This window comes from Cornus florida, unplaced genomic scaffold (assembly GCF_030987335.1).
Source record: "Cornus florida cultivar Cherokee Brave unplaced genomic scaffold, ASM3098733v1 CherokeeBrave_3.0.0_Hap2_Chr01, whole genome shotgun sequence".
In the NCBI taxonomy this organism is placed as follows: domain Eukaryota; kingdom Viridiplantae; phylum Streptophyta; class Magnoliopsida; order Cornales; family Cornaceae; genus Cornus; species Cornus florida.
In genome coordinates, this window is record NW_026775571.1 from 42,336,425 (window position 1) to 42,355,474 (window position 19,050).

At 34.4% G+C, this 19,050-nt stretch overlaps 1 protein-coding gene and 1 long non-coding RNA gene across 2 annotated transcripts; both read right to left on the minus strand.

The window, feature by feature from the left end:
* Nucleotides 1-537: 537 nt before the first annotated feature.
* On the minus strand, nucleotides 538-1,704 carry LOC132271301 (uncharacterized). The gene is made up of 2 exons (XM_059772644.1): nucleotides 1,366-1,704; nucleotides 538-1,248 (listed from the first exon to the last, which is right to left on the minus strand). The coding sequence occupies exons 1-2, from the start codon at nucleotides 1,702-1,704 to the stop codon at nucleotides 538-540; spliced, it is 1,050 nt and encodes a 349-aa protein (XP_059628627.1).
* Nucleotides 1,705-9,038: 7,334 nt separating this feature from the next.
* On the minus strand, nucleotides 9,039-11,918 carry LOC132295436 (uncharacterized). The gene is made up of 3 exons (XR_009478469.1): nucleotides 11,515-11,918; nucleotides 11,171-11,326; nucleotides 9,039-10,393 (listed from the first exon to the last, which is right to left on the minus strand). It is a non-coding gene; the product is annotated as an uncharacterized LOC132295436 (long non-coding RNA).
* Between the last annotated feature and the right edge of the window lie 7,132 nt (nucleotides 11,919-19,050).

The window sequence follows — 19,050 nt, forward strand, 5'->3', positions numbered from 1 at the left end:
TCATTCTTGAAAAATCATCAACGAAAATAATAAAATACTTGTTACTCGCTTGAGTTGGTGTTGTCATCGGTCCACACACATCGGTATGAACAAGCTCCAATGGTGCTTTAGCCCTCCATGCCTTCTCTTTCGGAAATGACTCTCGGTGATACTTGCCAAGAGCACAACCTTCACAAACTTCTTTAACTTCTTGTATTGTTGGCAACCCATACACCATACTATTTTGTTGTAAATTCTTTAAGCTTTGGAAATTCAAATGGCCAAGTCTTCTATGCCAAAGCCAAGACTCATCAACAACATCCATCTTCAAGGGCATATTTTTTGAACATGAAAAAGTGAGAGGAAAGCTTCTATTTTTGCCCATCTTGATTTTTGCTACAATATGATTTTGTCCTCCCTTGTCATAAATTTTGCAAGAGTCCTCATCAAAATGAATGGAGTACCCATGCTCTACAAGCTGTCCAACACTTAACAAATTTTGCTCCAAATCCGGAACAAGTAACACATCCCGAATATGCTTTCTTCTTTTTTTTGTCTCTATGGCAATAGTACATTTTCCCTTTGCTTGGACCATGCACCGTTTCCCATCCTCACTTGAGAATTGGATGAAAAATCAATCTCCAAGAAAATGTTTTTATCTCCGGTCATGTGGTTATTACACCCACTATCAAGAAACCACACATCATCATTTTGTTCCGATGTCGAGTGACAAGCATAAAACATGCTTGTTTCACCTTCTTGCTCTTCGGAAAAATTAGCTTGTTGATTTGTTTTCAACCAGCAATCTTTTTGAACATGTCCAAATTTCTTGCAATTGAAACATTGAGGTTTTCCCTGAAACCAACAATCTTTGTCAACATGGCTACGTCTCTTACAAATTCCATAATTTTGTTGAGTGGATTCTATATTTCTATTTCTCTCAAAATTATTTCTTCCTCTTCCTCTTCCTCTTCCGTGTCTTCCACCTCTAGAAGATTCACCTTTGGATCGATCAAAACTTGATGGGTATTTTTCTTGATTTTTGGAACTAACATTGAGCTTGGATTGAAAAACACTTTCAATTGTCTTTTCGGAGCGCCTATTCAACCTTTGCTCAAATGCTTTAATGGAACCCATCAATTCTTCAACACTCAAGTTTTCAAGCTCTTTAGTCTCTTCAATAACAGCAACAATAGAGTCATATTTTTCCAGCAAACTAATCAAAATTTTTTCAACAATTCTTTGATTAGAAATATCTTCCCCATAGGTCTTCATTTAATTTACCACCTCCATAAGTTTAGAAAAATAATCTTTCAACAACTCCATTTCTTTCATTTTCATATTTTCAAAATCTCTTCTCAAAGATTGGAGTTTTACAGTTCTTACCTTCGTGCTGCCTCTATACTCCTTCTCGAGAATATCCCATGCCTCCTTTGCTTTAGAAGCATTGATAATTCTAGGAAAGATTGTATCAACAACTCCTTGTTGAATCAAGCCTAAAGCTTTTGCATCTTTCTTCTTATAATCTTTCAATTGTTGTCTTTGGGTATTCGTCAAAGTTGTTGTATCCTCTGGTTCATCATACTCATATTCAAAATAATCCCATAAATCATATGAGAGAAAAATGGTCTTCATCTTCACATACCAAAAATCATAATTTTCCCCATAAAAAATGGGAAGTGCTGATTGATGGACACCTTGGTTTTGATTGCCTGTAGTCGCCATCACGATGGATCTTCTTCGGGTTTTCTTTTCCCGTCAATAAGCTTCACGCCCAGTTTGCTCTTGATCGAAATCAAGCTCTGATACCACTTATGTTGGCTATAGTTTCAACCAACTAAATAATTTCTAAGTGAAAAGAGGAGAGAAACAAATATTGTATTGAATTGAATTCTTTGTTGTGTTCCTATCTTAACAACAAATACATTACCCTATATATACTATTCTCCCATAGACCTTTGAACTTTTCAAGACAATCTCAACCACACACATGATACATGCACACACTTGATACATGTACACTCTTGATACATATATCCACTTGATACATGTACAATAATAGATGCATGAATGAACATATACATGAATAAACATGGCATTAATTATTTTTAACAGGGTATGGCATCCAAAAAAGATCCATTTTAGTTGAGGTTTATACGCGAAAAACAAATTCTCGAAAAATACTTGGAGACTTCCCTTTCAAGTTTATAACCCAAGAAGGAGGCATCTTTGTAAATGGATTTTTGCATTGGTTTGCCATTCGTGAAAGCCACATTACCATTGCTGCTATTGATCTAGCAAAGGAAGAATTCGGGGAGGTTATGGTACCATTTCAAAATCCCCAAGTATTTTTACTTGACTTGGGGGTTTTGAATGGAATGCTTTGTGTGATGTGTGGCAACGACAACACTAGGGCATGGGAGGTATATGCGATGAAGGAATATGGTGTGCCAGAATCTTGGATTATATTGATCACCATACCTTATTTTTGGTGGCCTTCTGTGACGACTATACCCATGCCTTTTTATTTGGAGAAGAATAGTGAACTTGTGATCCTAATATCAAACACCAAAATGTTTATGTGCAATCTAAGGAAAGAGACATGTAAGAAGCTTATATACACCAAAGTTACCAAACATGTGATCGAATCAGCTACTTATGTGGAGAGTCTAGAGTCACCATAAGGATAGGGATGTGAATGAAGTTATCCTTTGATCTCATGATTAATTTTGATTAGTTTCTTTAAAACGGAATTTGAATGATTGACATAACAAAGTATAATGGTAGTATATTGTCGCTCTGAATGTGATATTCAAAGAGCAAATTAACTAGTACACTTTGCATCACCAGTTTATGAGAGAGATTGACCATGTTGACGGTGGTGAATCCTATTTCTCTCAAACATGATTTATTATTATTATTATTATTATTATTATTATTATTATTATTTTAAGTATATATGAGTTTCTTACTTCCCTCTTTTACCTTTTCAGTTGTTGTCTATGAATTAAGATGGGTAAAATTGATTTGTATATAATTTCCAATCTTTAGAAAAAATGTAATTTTTTTTCCTTCCTGCAATTGTACTTGATAACTACATGTTTATGGACATCTTGCAATTATTATTCTAAATAGATGATATGCTTCTCTTTGAAAAGACCGTAACAGTGTACTCTCACAAGATCCAAGTGCCAAGAAGTATTGTATTGAACACTCTACTTTGCCAAAAGGCTTCATCAACTTACACAATGTCCATCATTCGTCATCCACCAAGTTTTTTTGATGAACTAGTTTAGCTGTGCTTTGGCTCATTGTTAACTCCTTCGACTCCAAAGACCAAATGCAGCAATTGTAGCTTCCGTCCAAAGACACGTTCCTATTGATGCTTATATTGCAAAGACACAGAAACAAAAGAGAGAAAATATAAAAGACTTGTTTGGTTTGTAACTATAAAAATAGTTTTCTATTATTGTAACGACCCGAACCCGAGGGTCGGAACCGTAAGCCAGGTCCTTACCCAAACCCGAGGTCAACTAAGGGTACCATGCACCGTCATTTCTACGCCACTGCAAACCCAACACCTCATCTTAAATGATCCACAATACCTTAACCTGCAATGCCACAAGAGGGACACAATTGGTAGGTATAAAGGCAGAATCAACTGTCTGATAGCCATATGTCGGCCAGTTGAAACACAAGGATTCAGTCGCATGACCTAAATGGTCGGCCGGCCGAAACGATGCACTAAAGTGCATGCTCTTAGGACTCCTCTAAAGTGGTCTCTCAGCCAGTTGAAGATACAGCTTTGGCAGACTGAAACCAAGAGTTCGGTCGGCTGATGAAGATTTTCAGTCGGTTGAAACGACAGTTAATCTACACAATATAGTAATAAGCTTACAAGGTAAATACAAGTAATAATCAACAAGACTTTCATATCACAACAACTATGAAATCTCTCGAATTTAGCAACTCACTAAATGAGCATATGTTTTACACAAGATATATATATATATATATATATATATATATATATATATATATATATGCTACACATGCTTGTATCATCAAAACCTAAGTTAAGTATATAGAATCATCATCTAATGCAATCCTATAACACAACAAGCATGTATACAACATATAGAGAACCTCAAAAACACAAAGGAAATAAACATACAACAACCCCCTACCTCACTAGAGTAACAAGCTCTAGAATCCAAGGAAAATGAACCCAAATCGAAAAACTGAGCAAGGGTGTTCTAGAGAATGAAGAGATAAAGGTTTGATCTTCAAAGTGGAAGACCAAATCTTCAAGGGAAGGGGTTCGAAAATGGGATGTGGAGGCTAGGGTTTCAAGGTCCTACAATGGACGTAAGGTGAGAGTTTGGAGAAGAAATGAAATTCTCTAGATTCTTCACTAACTCACACACTTGATAGTCACAAAAATATCACCAACACTACCTCTTTCACACACAAACTCATCCTAGCCCTCCACTTGTCACAAAGTTAGGCCTCCTCACAAGATTAAATCCTAGGCCTACACCTGTTACCATCCAAAGCTTCCTCACAAGGCTTAATCCAAGTCCTACACTTGTCAATGCCATAAGCCATCAAGTGTTCTAACCAAAGGCCAACAAGTGGATGAAACCTCAACCTCCACATGTCATCATCCAAATCATCCAAGTGTCACCACTACAATGCCTACAAGAGGACCAATGAGAGTGTGACATTTGTCACACTTTTAAAAGGTTACAAAAAGGTCCCTTCTCAAAATATCTCACAAAATAAATTGTAAAATGATCCCTAAGACAAATATCTGGAAAAAAAAAAAAAAAAAAAAAAGAAGATAATTACACAAAGCACCATGTAAAGCAAAACTGTTTTCGAAAAAACTTTATATCTATACCCCTTCGGGAAAAGTAAACAAGTAGTATGTTTTTCTACAAAAGTAAAGTTATGCATTTCATGGAAATCAAATGGAACAAATGCACGTGAAGTCAGAAATCAAATCCGAACACAAAACCGAACTCAAAACCCTACCTCAGGTCTCCAAAACCCTAAGGTTACTCGGAAAAGAAAAATGTCGGAAAAAAAGAAGGAAAGAAGAAGAAATGACCGGGTCATTACACATCCCAACTAGGTTCCTCAACTTCCATCACTTTCCCAATTGTGTTACTAGGATCCTCTCCTCTCTCAGTAATTTCATCAAGCACCTCAAAGGCATTCAGAGAGATAATTCACTCCCGAGCAACATCTTTTCCTTGATCTGTGGGCCTCCTTTTCGATTTAGGTTGGGTAGTAAAACCATCCACAACCTCCACCATATTGACCCTGGACAAAACTTCACAAGATGGCACATAAATTTTTTCAATAAGCTCCCCATCCTGCTACTGTCAACAAAGTTCATTTGGATTTCACATCCCATTTCAAAGTCACCTTAGGTTTAACCACCTGCTTCTATCCTAGGGGACAAAAGTTCTCATTATGGTTAATTCTTTTACAATGTTTACACAACTGAGGTTTCCACTCACACTCAACTCGTACAATGCAGGGAGAACCATGAAGCTTAGTACGAATACTCTCTAAGGAATCCCCCTCCACATCCATTTTAGCCATAACTCGAACAAATAAACCCCTCTCACAAACAAGAGTAAGGTCATCCATGTATAGAGGTTTAGCAATGTTTGAAACCACCTTTGCAATAAGGTTTTACTGCGTTCATGGACTGCAAGGTTATATATCTTCATGCACACTGGGATCCTAGCCAAAATATCACGTTCTAATGGTAAGCTCTTATGCCACTTCTTGACAATCACTTGACGACCCTGAAATATATGCAGCCTGGATAAAACCCAAATCACATCATCTTCATTGGAGAAACAAACTTGGAAAAAAACCATCCTTCAACATTACCACAACCACATCCGATTTCCATTTCTTCTAGACTTATGATTTGAAATGAGGAAAACAGGGTTTGCTCCCCAGGACGTAGCAGACCACAGAATGATCCCAATACTTTAGTTCTTCTTCAATATCCTTGTCTTCGATTTTGACTCCATCCTTTGAACGATTATTGCAAAGAGGTACTGCTCGAAGGAGATGAATCCACCAAGAGTGAACTCCATGTTGGACGTTGGAAGGAGGAAGAGGGTAGGGTTGGATAATGTCCCCCCGACGGGGAGGAGGGTGAACCCTCCTCCATGATGAATCCTTTTTTCCCTTTGAAACACCAACAAACCCTAGGGTTTTGATCGCCCTTGATTGTAATAGCGTGTGATAGTATTGTTAGTATTATCCCCTGAATAATCACACTTTCATCACAGCCTAAAATAACGGACCGGGTCAATTATTAATTCATTTGAGCCAAGAAAATAGTAAGCCCAAAAAATTCTCACCTATAACCCAACTTCATATTGGAGGCCTATGAGATTGGAGATACCACTTTTAATTGTAGAGATTGAGATTTGTTATTTTCACCCCATTTGACTATATATACATGGAGGACATGTATTGTTAGTAAGCCTTGGAGCACTATTTGTGTGTGAAGATAAATAATTTCTCTCTATAATTTAGGGTTTAGCGTTCTCATCTCTAAGGAGCTCCCACAAGTTTAGCCACCAAGGTCATTTATGGAGACATATTAGTGATTTCTAAAGGCAAGACCATCGTCTTGAAGAAGGAGACCTAAAAAATCAAATTCATCAACTTTTTTTTTTGAACGATCTAGCTCAAGAGATCTTTAATAAGTGAGAGCATGCACTCACTTTAGACTTTTAAATTTATGACCAAAAAAAAAAAATGTAGAGAGAGAGAGAGAGAGAAGAGATTTGAGTCTTACTCAAGTCTTTGACGTGAGTATTCTAATTCAATAGATGTTAAACATCATTTTCTCCTTGTTGGCCTCTATGTATGAATCAAGGTCCAAAGATGAAAAGCTCTCAAAAAGATTTTAAAAAACTTCATTTCCCTAATAGAGGGAACATAGATTTATAATGAGAGAGAGAAATTGTTAAGAGGGTTTGTAAAAGAAAGAAATAGCCATGTGACAGGGACGCCCCCTCCTCCTCTTATATTTTGTCTTGTTACTGATTTCCTCACCCAATTATTCAATAATTAATGCAGTTTCTCGATGTACATTGGATTTGTGTGATTCAGTCAGAAAGGTGGGGTCCTCTATATCCCATTGCTTCTCTGCGGATGATCTTTTTATGGTCTAGAAGATTTCAGTTAAGAATGCAAAAAACTTAACATCTTTGTTGGAGGATTTTAGCAAGTATTCAGGGTTGAAGGTGAATTCTGAAAAAAGTATGGTATTTTTCTCAAAGTCTACTCAAAGAAAGAGGAGCATCTTGAGGGTGCTCAAGTTCAAGAGGGAATGTTGCCAGTTACTTATCTGGGGATTCCTCTGGTTGATGGAAGATTGAAGAAATCTCATTGTACTCCTCTCCTTGATAAAGTTAATGCTAAGCTGTCCTCTTGGAGCTCTTTTAAGTTGTCAATGGCAGGAAGGATTGAGCTTATCAAGTCTGTTATTTCCTCATATTACTATTTCTGGGCTGCTGTTTTCTCTATTCCTATTGGAGTTCAAGATGAGTTAGAGAGAGGAAGGGTCGGAATTTTTTTGTAGTCATGAGAAGAAGAGAGCACCACTTTTGGCTTGGACTAAGATCACTGTTCCCAAGAAAGAAGGGGGCCTAGGCAACAGAAACTTCAGCAGTATTATTCTGGAATTTTATTCAATTGAAAGAGGATCTCTGGGTTAAATGGTTCAGAGACAAGTATGTAAAAGATGCATATTTTTGGTCCATGAATTCAGGTATCTAGATTCTAGAAGTCCATCCTAAACAAGAGAGATTTCATGCTTCAACATCTCACTTTCTCAATCGGGAATGGAGCAGAGTTCAGTTTATACTATGATCCATGGTATAATGGGCATATATTGCAGCAACAGTTTGGATTGAGAAGATTATTTCCGGCGGGTTTTAGGCACACGGATCATCTGTCTCTGTTATTTTCTCATACTGGTTGGAAAAATCCCAGATATATGGCCTCCTGAAATTGGCCAGTTCGTTCAACAAAAAGGCTAAGGAAATGAGGATATTATCATTTGGAAACATGGTGCATTTTCATTCAAAGCTGCGTGGGATGTTTGTAGGGAGCGCACTGAGCCTGTCTTATGGAACAATTTGATTTGGAACTAAACCCAGAATTGCTATCCAGTGTACTCTCATTTTACACAATTCTTTTCCCTCAATCCACAATCTTAGGGAGATAGGATTTGTGGGGGCTGCAGTTTGTCAAAATTGTTATAGGGATGCTGACTCTAGGGATCACCTGTTCTGGTGCTGCTCCTTTGCTAGGGCTTCCTCACTTCTCGGATGTTTTGTCATGGTTTATTCAACATTCTCAGGCCATCAGAAGTAAGCTTTTGAGGTGCTGGTTGACTGTGATCTTGTAGAGTATATGGAGTGAGAGGAATAGGAGATGCAATGATGGTGCATCTATATCTCCTCAGAAGTTGGCTATGGATGCATGTTTTGAAGGACTGTTTGCTGTTGGCATTTCTATTTCTGATGCATGGTCTGAAGTTTTGGTGGTTCTTTTTTGTCTTAGTTTTTTGCTCAGTTAATTGGGGTATGTCCTTTGATTCACTGAGGTTATTTGTTTTCTTCACTTCGTTGTGATCCTTTGTTGGTTCACTTCTTATGTACTATATTGTTTCATTTGTTTAATAAAATTCCAACATTCAGGGAAAAAAATATAAAATTAATAAATAAATAAATAAAATAATAAAATAAAAAAAATTGAAGTATTTTGGTACAAATTGGGGTGTCTACCTTATTAATGCACAACCATAAACCAGCCTGATCAACCAAACAGGTTTGGACAACTAAATACAAAAGTTCCTACTCAATAAAAAATACACGCAAGTATAATTAAAATAAAAATGACCATTATATTAAGATTATATTTAATATATTAAATAGTAAGATTTAAATCTTTTAAATTCCTTATTAAAGTTTATCAAAACCCTTACATACTCTCACCGTGAAGGGCATACATTTTAACACAATTCAATCATATTATTTCACTTATAATATTTGTTAGCAATAAATTGAGTAATACAAGTCTACTCATTCTCCCTCAACACAATTCAATCATAATATTTTCACTAATAATTTGTTAGCAATACATTAAGGAATACAAGTCTACTAATTCTTTCCAGCATTTCATGTTTCTTCTTCAATTTCGTGATAAAGCCTTTCACTCACCATATTGTAGCTTTCTTCTTCTTCAATTGTAGCAACTGCGTAAGAGGAACTTTGACACTCCATGTGGTAGCTGTCAAACCTACTCTGATGAATCAATGCTTTCTCTTTCGCACTTCTCAATTCTGCTGCCACTTCTGTCATGCTTGGCCTTTTCTTTGGATTCGTTTTTAGACATCTCATTACAACGTTAGCGACAATATGAATGTCCTCCCCCTCCCCTTGGCCTTCACTGACAACTTGTGTGTCCAGAATGCAAGACAGATTATTCTCTTCTATGGACAATTTTAAACCGTTCGACAAGACAAGACCTTCAGAAGATGCTTTAGAAGAGATGACCTCCCCTCCGGTTAGGTGTTCAGCAAGAACTACTCCAAATGCATAAACATCACTTATCACTTTTATCTGTAAGTTGCATTGTTCGATGGATCCAAATAATCAACTGTTCTGTAGTCAAATGAGTCAAGACTCATTTGACAACAGAGATGCAAGGCACAGTTGATTATTTGGATCCTCACTACTATCAATGCCTTCGGAGTATTTCTTGCTGAACTTGCTGAACTCCTAAAGCATCATCTGAAGGTCTTGTCGAACGTTTTAAATTGTCCATGGAAGAGAATAATCTGTCTTGCATTCTGGACGCACAAGTTGTCAGTACCGAGAGGAGGGGGAGGACATTCATGTTGTTGCTAACCTTGTAATGAGATGCCTAAAAACGAATCCGAAGAAAAGGCCAAGCAAAACAGAAGTGGCAGCAGAATTGAAAAAATTGAGAAGTGCGAAAGAGCACGCATTGATTCAGTAGCTCCGACAGCTACCGCGTGGGGAGTCAAAGTTACCCTTACGCAATTGCTACAATTGAAGAAGAAGAGTTTGGCTTTGGTGGGAAGTGGATTGATCGGGTTAAGGAATGTCTCTCTTCAGCTTAGTTCTCACAAGTTTCCGGTGCCACCATATACCAATAGCAATTGAGACCAGAATACCAATAGCAATTCCAATGCCTTCACGTGCATCCAATTCCATTTCCCTGGATGCTGTAGAAACCAGGTGGGCACATGCATGAGTAGCTACCTCCTGTGTTGTTGCAAAGAGAACCCTTTGGACAAACATTCTTCTTTGGACCTTTGCACTCATCAATATCTTTTGATCTAGAAAACAAAAAGTACATTATATAAGTTTTCAAATTCAAATATTATAGATGATAAATGGTATAACAAAAGGGACTTCTCAAAGACTATTTCTATTTTGTTTGTTACATAAATCAATATGAAAGGAGGGGCACTTTTTATTAGTTTAATTCAATTAAATTTTACGATTTGGACAGAGCATTGAGCAATAGGGGTTGGTTGGACTGTTATCTGAAATCTATCCAAGCGCAGATCAAGGATTTCTCAATGGGGTGGGCTAAATCAAAATATATCAACCAAAATCAACTGTTGTTTAATTCAATTTTAGTTAATTAACAATCTTTCTTTAGACAATTGACTGATTAAGGCATAGAAAATCCTATTTGGGTAATTAAGAAAAAAAAAATTACCAATTTATTTCTGACCAATTCACCACTCAGTATCCCATCTCTTCTTTTGACCAATTTACTAATCCTATTTGAGAATCTACGAGTGGAAGCAGAGTGTGGCAAGCCCCTTCTAACACTATGGAATTCACTCAAAAGCACGCTTTTTGTAAGTATTTTAATTTTCAAGAAGTAACTTTAGAGCTTTACCCTATATTAAGTAATTTAATTGTTTGTTACTTTATATTGTACTTTGTTTCATATACAATTGGGTGCCCATATTAATGGACAGATTTATGCTTTACGTGGTTAACATCCAATTTATTATTAGCATGAAAATATCTGGAATAAAATAGATATATATATATATATATATATATATATATATATATTGATTGAAGAAATGACTTACCTTGAATATCAATTGATTCAATTTGTTGTGCTTTATACTAGAGTCTGAAGTGATAAAAGCACTCTGAGAGATGGTAGGATGCTGTAATTGTAACAATTATAAGGGCCTTCAGCTTGTTCAAGTTCAACCCAAATTTACCAATTAGCCTTTCAAATCCTGCAAAGGGAATCCTGTTTCAGTCATTATCTTCACAAATATTTATATCTAAAATTCATAAAATAAAATAAATAAATAAAATTATATAAAAAATATCTTAAAAAATTTCACCAAATAGGATTTAGTTTGCAAAACAAGAATTACAGACCTTGATTAATTGATTTAGAAAAAAAAAAAAAAAAACATACAAGTTAGCAGTTGCAGAGAGAGAGGGGGGCAAGCTTGAGAGTTGAGAGACGAACGGCGAACCCGAAGTGGAACAGCGGGCGATGGAAACTGAAAGATATGGGTTTTGATTTTTTGAACAATCTGAAATGATATGCGGATATGGGTTTTGATATAGGTATTAGGTTTTGAACTTTTGATTCTTGCAGACAGATAGATAAACTGAAGTATATGGGTTTTGAGAGAGAGAGAGGGGGCGTGGGAGAGATGGAGGCGATTGGGGAGGCTGAAATGATTTGCCCTAAAACCAGATGGAGGCGATTGTGGAGGGTGAAATGATTTGCCCTAAACCCATGTGCTGGGCTTTTGTTTTATTTTTTGAATTGTATGTCATGCTCGGGGGTATATTTGTATAATGTGAGATGGAGAGTGCGTGATAAAAAAATTAAAAAAATAGAAGATGGAGAGTGGCCACTTAATAAAGTCTTGACAGGATTTCTCCATCCATGTGAATGACTTTTTGACTAAAATAACTTTTTGATCTATGTGCTGGAAGAGGGTGAAGAGAGCAGGTAAAAGGGTTGAAATTTAGGTAGATTTTATTTTGTTTTCATGTGTATGTATTTAATTAACAAAGCATCTATTTTAGTTTCTATACAAATAATAATAATAATAATAATATAAAAAAATAAAACCATAGTGATTTAGCTTATCTCGGCTTCTTTCATTTGATTGAGGGTTAACTTTCTGAAAGACGATTTTTTAAAAATTTGAGTCATGATTAAAAAAAAAAAAAGGGGGGGGGAAAAAAGGTGTATGTATCTAAATTAGAGCTCAATGTAGTGTAATATTGTGTCTATATATATATATATATAAATTAGAGCTCAAAGTGTAATATTGTGTCTATATATATATATTAATTTTATTGAGTTTACTAATTAGAACGAGTATAATCTAAATTCCTTAACGGGTATTCATTGGATGGCAAGTCTAAGTGCTAAATTGGTTTAAACATTCTAATTTCTTTAAAATAACAACATATAACTCTGTCGATTAAGGTTAGGAATGCAACACGGACAGAAAGGAAGAGACGATCTATGCACACGGGAAGGCGGAGCAGTTGGCCCAACCTAAAGGCTAATTACAAGTTTTTTTAACTTCAACAATTTTTATATATCTATATATCTATATATATATATATAATGTACTAATAAACATATATTAAAACCCCTGTCCATATATATATATATATATATATATATATATATATATGTATGTAATGTACTAATAAATATATGTTAAAAGCCCCTATCCAACGACTCTCCATCAGAAGAAAAAAAAAAAAAAAAAAAAACAAGGGCAGTTTCCAATAGAAGAGGAGGGAAACCGGTCTTGCATTAACCATCTTTTCTGAACGAAACATAAATCGAAAAAATTTAGCAAGTGGTTTGAGAACATTAGTCCTTTGAAATTAGAGAAATTTTACTTCAAAATCAATGCAACTTTTTGACTAGAAGAGAAAGTGAAGAAGAAAGAAATCAAAGCAACTTTTTGACTAGAAGAGAAAGTGAGGAGATAAGGTAAAAGGGTCGATAATATTTGCTCGAAAATTGGGTTGATTTTATTCTGCTTTAATGTGTTGAATCAAATTAACCAAAGCATCTGATTTCGTTTCTATCAAAAAAAAAAAAATTTTAAAAAATTTAAAATATTTGATTTTGTTGTATCTCAACTTCTTTGTATAGGGAATAATTAAGTTTATGAAAGAGCATTTTTTTTTAATTTTGTGTCCCAAAAAAAAAATTATGCATCTAAATTAAATTTCAACGTATTATAAAATAGACAATACATCTTTATATAGTGAATACTTAAGTTTATGGAAGAGCATTTTTTTTATTTTTGTGTCGGGAAAAAAAAATTATGCATCTAAATTAGATTTCAACGTATTATAAAATGGATAATACTTAGGTCTTCATCAATAAGAAAATATATCATCCTCAATATCAATGTAAATCAATAACAAATGAACATATCTTCCTTCATTAGTACATAAAAAATGATGCAATATTTTAAGTTTGTTGCCATAAATTTTTATAAATTTAAATAGAGTAGTACTTGTATTGTGACAAAAGAATAAAGGAGGAGGAAATAAGTAAGTGATTTCAAAAGAATCTTTTTTTAATAAAGGAGGAAGAAATAATTACATCATTCCAAAATAATAAAGCTAATGGATTAATCATAATTCATCCTTTAAAGCATCTGTTAACAAAGGTTTTCTCAATTGATTTTAATTCTGGTGTCGGACTAGCCCCTATTCAACAAGAAAATATTTAATGTGCTCGGTGTACTTTGTATTGGAACATCACAACTGTCTATATTTGTGTATTGTACATATATATATACACACGTGTACAGTTGTCATGTGTCGATGCACTGTACACACCTACATTAAAAATCTTCCTATCCAACCACTCCTGACACCATCAATACTGCTGGGACCATAACTCAAACTTCAATTGCTAATTTTTCCTTTTCTTTCATCTTTTTATATTTTTGGAATGTTTGGAGGTAACAGGTAACATGCACTAGCATGCACCGTCCAAAAAAAACGGAGAGAAACCCCCCCTGCCTTCGTTGAATAATACCAATACCAAAAGCGACCTGACTTGAATAGTGAAATCTGATGAGTGACTGTCAAATCTTTCTTTATCAATAGAATATCTATAATAATGCTTACTTTTGATTAATAACTTTTTTTTGCTTTAATTTTGACTAAAAACGCTTCAAGAGAATAATAATGCTCTACTTTGGGCTGCTGCCTATTCTAGAGCAAAGAAAATGAATACTGAGAAGTTGCTTAGAATTTTCTTGACAAGTGAATAGAACTTTTAATTTGTTACTATTTATTATTGTTATTGTAATACAATACAAGGTAAACACTTTGTTATATTTCTTTTGTAATCTTTAAGTTGTGACTCATTCAACACAAAGTGTTTTTTTTTATTTTTTTATATCAACTTGCATTGTTGATTTAATTTTTCCTTTGGTTTTTTTTTTTTTTTTTTGGTATGCAAAACGTTCGAAACTTTGCAATGAAAGTTCCAAAATTGTTAAATATTAGTCCAATGAAAATTGATTTTAGATGGTGTTAATCTCAGTATTAGTGCATGTTGTCGCTAAAATAAGCTTGGTGAAAATGGGTTTATTGGCCCTTGGATGCTTATTGAAATTCGGGTTGCAATGTTAGGTATAATTCAATGTCAGACGCTAAGTCACATAAAGAGGGAGCGAAATCGAATTCGAGAACAGAACCGTGAAAGCAGCAGAGTTTAGTCATAAATAGTGATAATTTGAGTCAGAGCGTGCGCGGAGCGTAAGAGCGAAAAAACGCTCGAAACGTGAGAGCGACACCCATTGAGAAGGATTGTGTGATTTAGGTCAGATGAGCACAATTTATGTGTGCGTGTGTGTGTGTATATATATATATATGTAAGATTTGTACGTATCTATATTTGTTTGGTGGAAAAAAAAAAAAATTAATAATATCAATAAAATATATGCAGGCCTGAATTACGGTTCTATATCAAAAATTGGATTTTAGACATAAGTAAGAGTATGTTAGGATTTTGCTGAATCTCATTCGACTAAAAACTAAATTTTAATAAATCTACAAAAAAAAAAAAAAAAAAAATCACATTCCAAATCTCATTCTTCTTCTACTACGATATTAATGTCAATAAAATTACAATTTTATATATTTATTCTAAATTTATAAGTTCATTTATATTCACTATAAAAAATTGTGAATCAAATTAGTTTATGGATTGTCTTTAAACTGATTTTATTTAATTTAGTTATACTTTAATTGAAAATATGTTTGGTAAAATCAAAATTCATTTTCATTTAGTTTTTCACACTTTCTTAAATATTTATATTGAAGGAACATGATACTTGCAGCGAATACTTAGGCCAAAAACTCATGTCGATGGTAACGCATCACTATAGCTTTACTACACTTAGAAAGAAAAAATTTCAAAAGCAAAACTATCCTTACAGAATCCCAATTAGCAAAGATTCTCAATTACTAGTAATATTTCTCATCATCCATCTCTATCCCATAGTGAAACCATTCTTTATTTTCTTCTCTCACCCTTTTCTTCATTTCCATCATTGATTTCCGATCATAACCAGGATATACAAATATATCACTTTACAGTACTTGGTGAGGAAGGTTTCCTTCCCCGTTATCTTCGGCGTCACCACCGTTGTCGTCGCCATCAAGTCGCCCTGAGAGACCAATCGTCCCTCTTCCATGGTACCCATTCAGTCTGTTGTTGGTTTTGTGCAGAGGAGTGTTTATCATACCCAACAGCTCTGCATACAGACACGCACCACTTTTTTTTTTTTTTTTTTTTTTTGGAGTTATGATGAAAATTTTAAAAACTTGTTATGTATTTATTATTATTATTTTTTTATGTTTAGAGAAATTTTGCATATTCTTATACATCTATATATATATATATAGAAAGGAGAGTGAGAGTGTTTTGATAAAATTTAAAAAATAAATTTATGGGGATTGAACTATCGTATGCTTCTGAATCTATATATATATTCTGATGATTTCTTTTTAGAAATTTATGTATTATTATACATCTATCTAGAGAAAGATAGTATTCTGATAAAATTTAAAAAAGGAATTTAACGGATTTTTAATTATAGTTGTTTTTGAAACGATGATCTCAGTTAAGTGACCCTAAAATAGGGAGGATGAATACAAGAAGACAATATAAGGGTAATTTTGTCTTTGAAAATTCATATTATTTTAATGGATATGCTAGTGGGACCATTTGATTGTCGTATTAATTTGTCTTTTTGTGCCACGTAGATTCTGCCTAATAAATTGGTTTAATTTTTCTGTCTGAGTATCACGATTATATATATATATAATAAAAGAAGTTCTTTAAGTCTATAAGTAGTTTAAGGAGCATAATTTCACCATATAACAATAATTACCTGAGGTCGGTTAATCCACACCAATTTATCTTGTTCCAAAAAACCATTTCACAATGGTCCAAAACTGTTACAGTACTAATAGCCTGAAGGATAATAACCCATTTCTGAAAAGATCCAATTCCAGATTAGTCCAACCCATTTCCAAATTAATTCAAATCTTACCAATAACCAATTTTTAAATCGTTCTAATCCGTATTAGATCAATTTCTAAATAGGTGTTTCTTTTAATTAAAGCAGTGGTATCATAACAAACCCAATTCACATGATGATGATCAAGCGGTTTCATTTATGGCAAACAAAGAGCAAATGGCTAATTGTTTATGTTAAGATATTAGTTAATGATACATTGGATTAACCAGAAAATCAGATCAAAGGGAAATCCGGATAGGTTTGTTGAGAGAATCTCAGATAGGTTTGTTGAGATATGTAATGTCTCTATTTTTCGCCATTTTTTATTTTTTGGAATTTTTTAAATTTTTTTAGGGTATTTTCGTCTTTTCTCGTTTTATGTGCCGGACACCGTGGGATGTGTCGGGTGTATCCGAGAGTTGGTTGGGGCATTTCATTGAGTTCAGGACTTTTTGAAATGCAATGATTGCCATTTCGACATTTTTTCGTTTTCCAAACTGGAAAGTTCCGGGTGAGACCTACTACCGGAATTATTGTGTGCGGGAATTTTATTTTGGGTCCATTGTATATCATGTATAATTATTTTGAGCATAATTATGTTGTTTAAATGTTTGTGTATAATTGTGATTTAAATGGATTATATATATATATATATATATATATATATATATATATATATATATATATATATATATATTTTGGGTCCATTGTATAATCATGTATATTTTGGGTCCATTGTATATATATTTTGGGTCCATTGTATAATCATGTATATATATATAATTATACATGATTATACAATGGACCCAAAATATATATATATATATATATATATATATATATATATTAATGTAAAGGTGGGATATTTTTGGTGTTAGTGTAGGGACCCACCGCTAACACTTTTGTGGCCAAGAGGCTATTGTATGACCTCAATTTCTCTCTCTATCTCCCGGCTCCCTCTCTCTTTTCCCTTTTTTTTTTTTTTCCTTCACAAACTTAAAGCTTTGATTTCTCTCTCATTTTTTAGAGTTTATTGGTGCCGTTTAAGGCAAATCGGAGAGTTCATCGAGGCCTTCACTTTGATAGAAGCAATTTACCATTTGGCCAACCCTTGATTTTTGAAATTTTGGGGCATCTTTGGAGTTTTTCATCTAGCTTTGAGGTAGGGGTTTCTAAGGCCCAATCCTCTTTGGTTCTTTGTGAATTATTTCCCAATACTTGTTATATAGTATGCTTAATTAGTGACAATTTCTTGAAACATGATTTCTGTGTTTATATGAGAATGTGTGAAACCATGTAATACTTGTATGTTGTGATAATATATGCTTCCATGATATTAATCCACACTTTACTTGTTTTAAATGACATGAATGGTGTTGAATATTTGAGAAATTGTTGTGTGATCATTATTCAAAGTATGCTATATAATTGAGGATTTAAAATGTGTGGATTCCATAGCATTGGACATGATGAGACATTCATACATAACATTGGGCAATGAAATGAGAAAATTGATTTGAAATGGAAAGAAAAAGGGGTTTTTGGGAAAAGTTTTGATAAAGGGTTTGCGAAAACCTGGTTGCCTAGGAGTTGCCTAGGGTCCGTGGCATTAGTGCGACCTAAAGGAGACTAGGGAGATTGCCTTAGCGTGATTGAGTTACATGGGCCCCAAATGACGCCATGGAGTTGCCATGGGTCAGGAACAGTTAGCCAATCCTCCTCTTGTGTTGCCATAGGACGGGTTACACTAACGGTTTGGAAACGAAGAAGGAAAAGGTTTTGGAAATGGAGAGCGACATTATATGATGTTGCATCCCATTGCACGACATAGTTTATTCATGACTTGGGTTATTGATGTGATATTGTGGTTATTTTCTCCTCAGCATGGCATGATCCCGTCTTCTCTATTTTCCTATTCATTGTTTGGATTCACGGGGTCACAAGAGGTATGTCTTAGGCACCACCTACTTAACAATTTGCTCACCCCTTATATTAACATTTTTTAGGTCACGGGAAGGAGGTGGCGAATGACAATCCACCACAAGTTTGAAGGGGGCTAGAAGTTCATTTTTGCTATCTTTTGTATTTTGAGCCACTCTTTTGTAAATCATCATTTGAAATGTATTAAGTTTGCTTAGCACGGCCTTGTATTGTAACTATAAGCCTTAACACTATTTTGATGTAAATTAGGCTAAATGTTATGATTATGTATTATTTCTCATTTGAATGGAAAGAATGAAGATGCATTGTATCAAAATATTGATGTTTATAATCATAGGTTGTGGTTTATCATTTTACAATGTGTTAGAGCAGGTTTAAATCAGTTTTTTTTTCAAGACTTCAACCCTAGCCAATGCACGTTTCTCATTCTCACCATTCCAATAGCAGGAACCCAGCTTGCAGGGTCATTTCGGCCG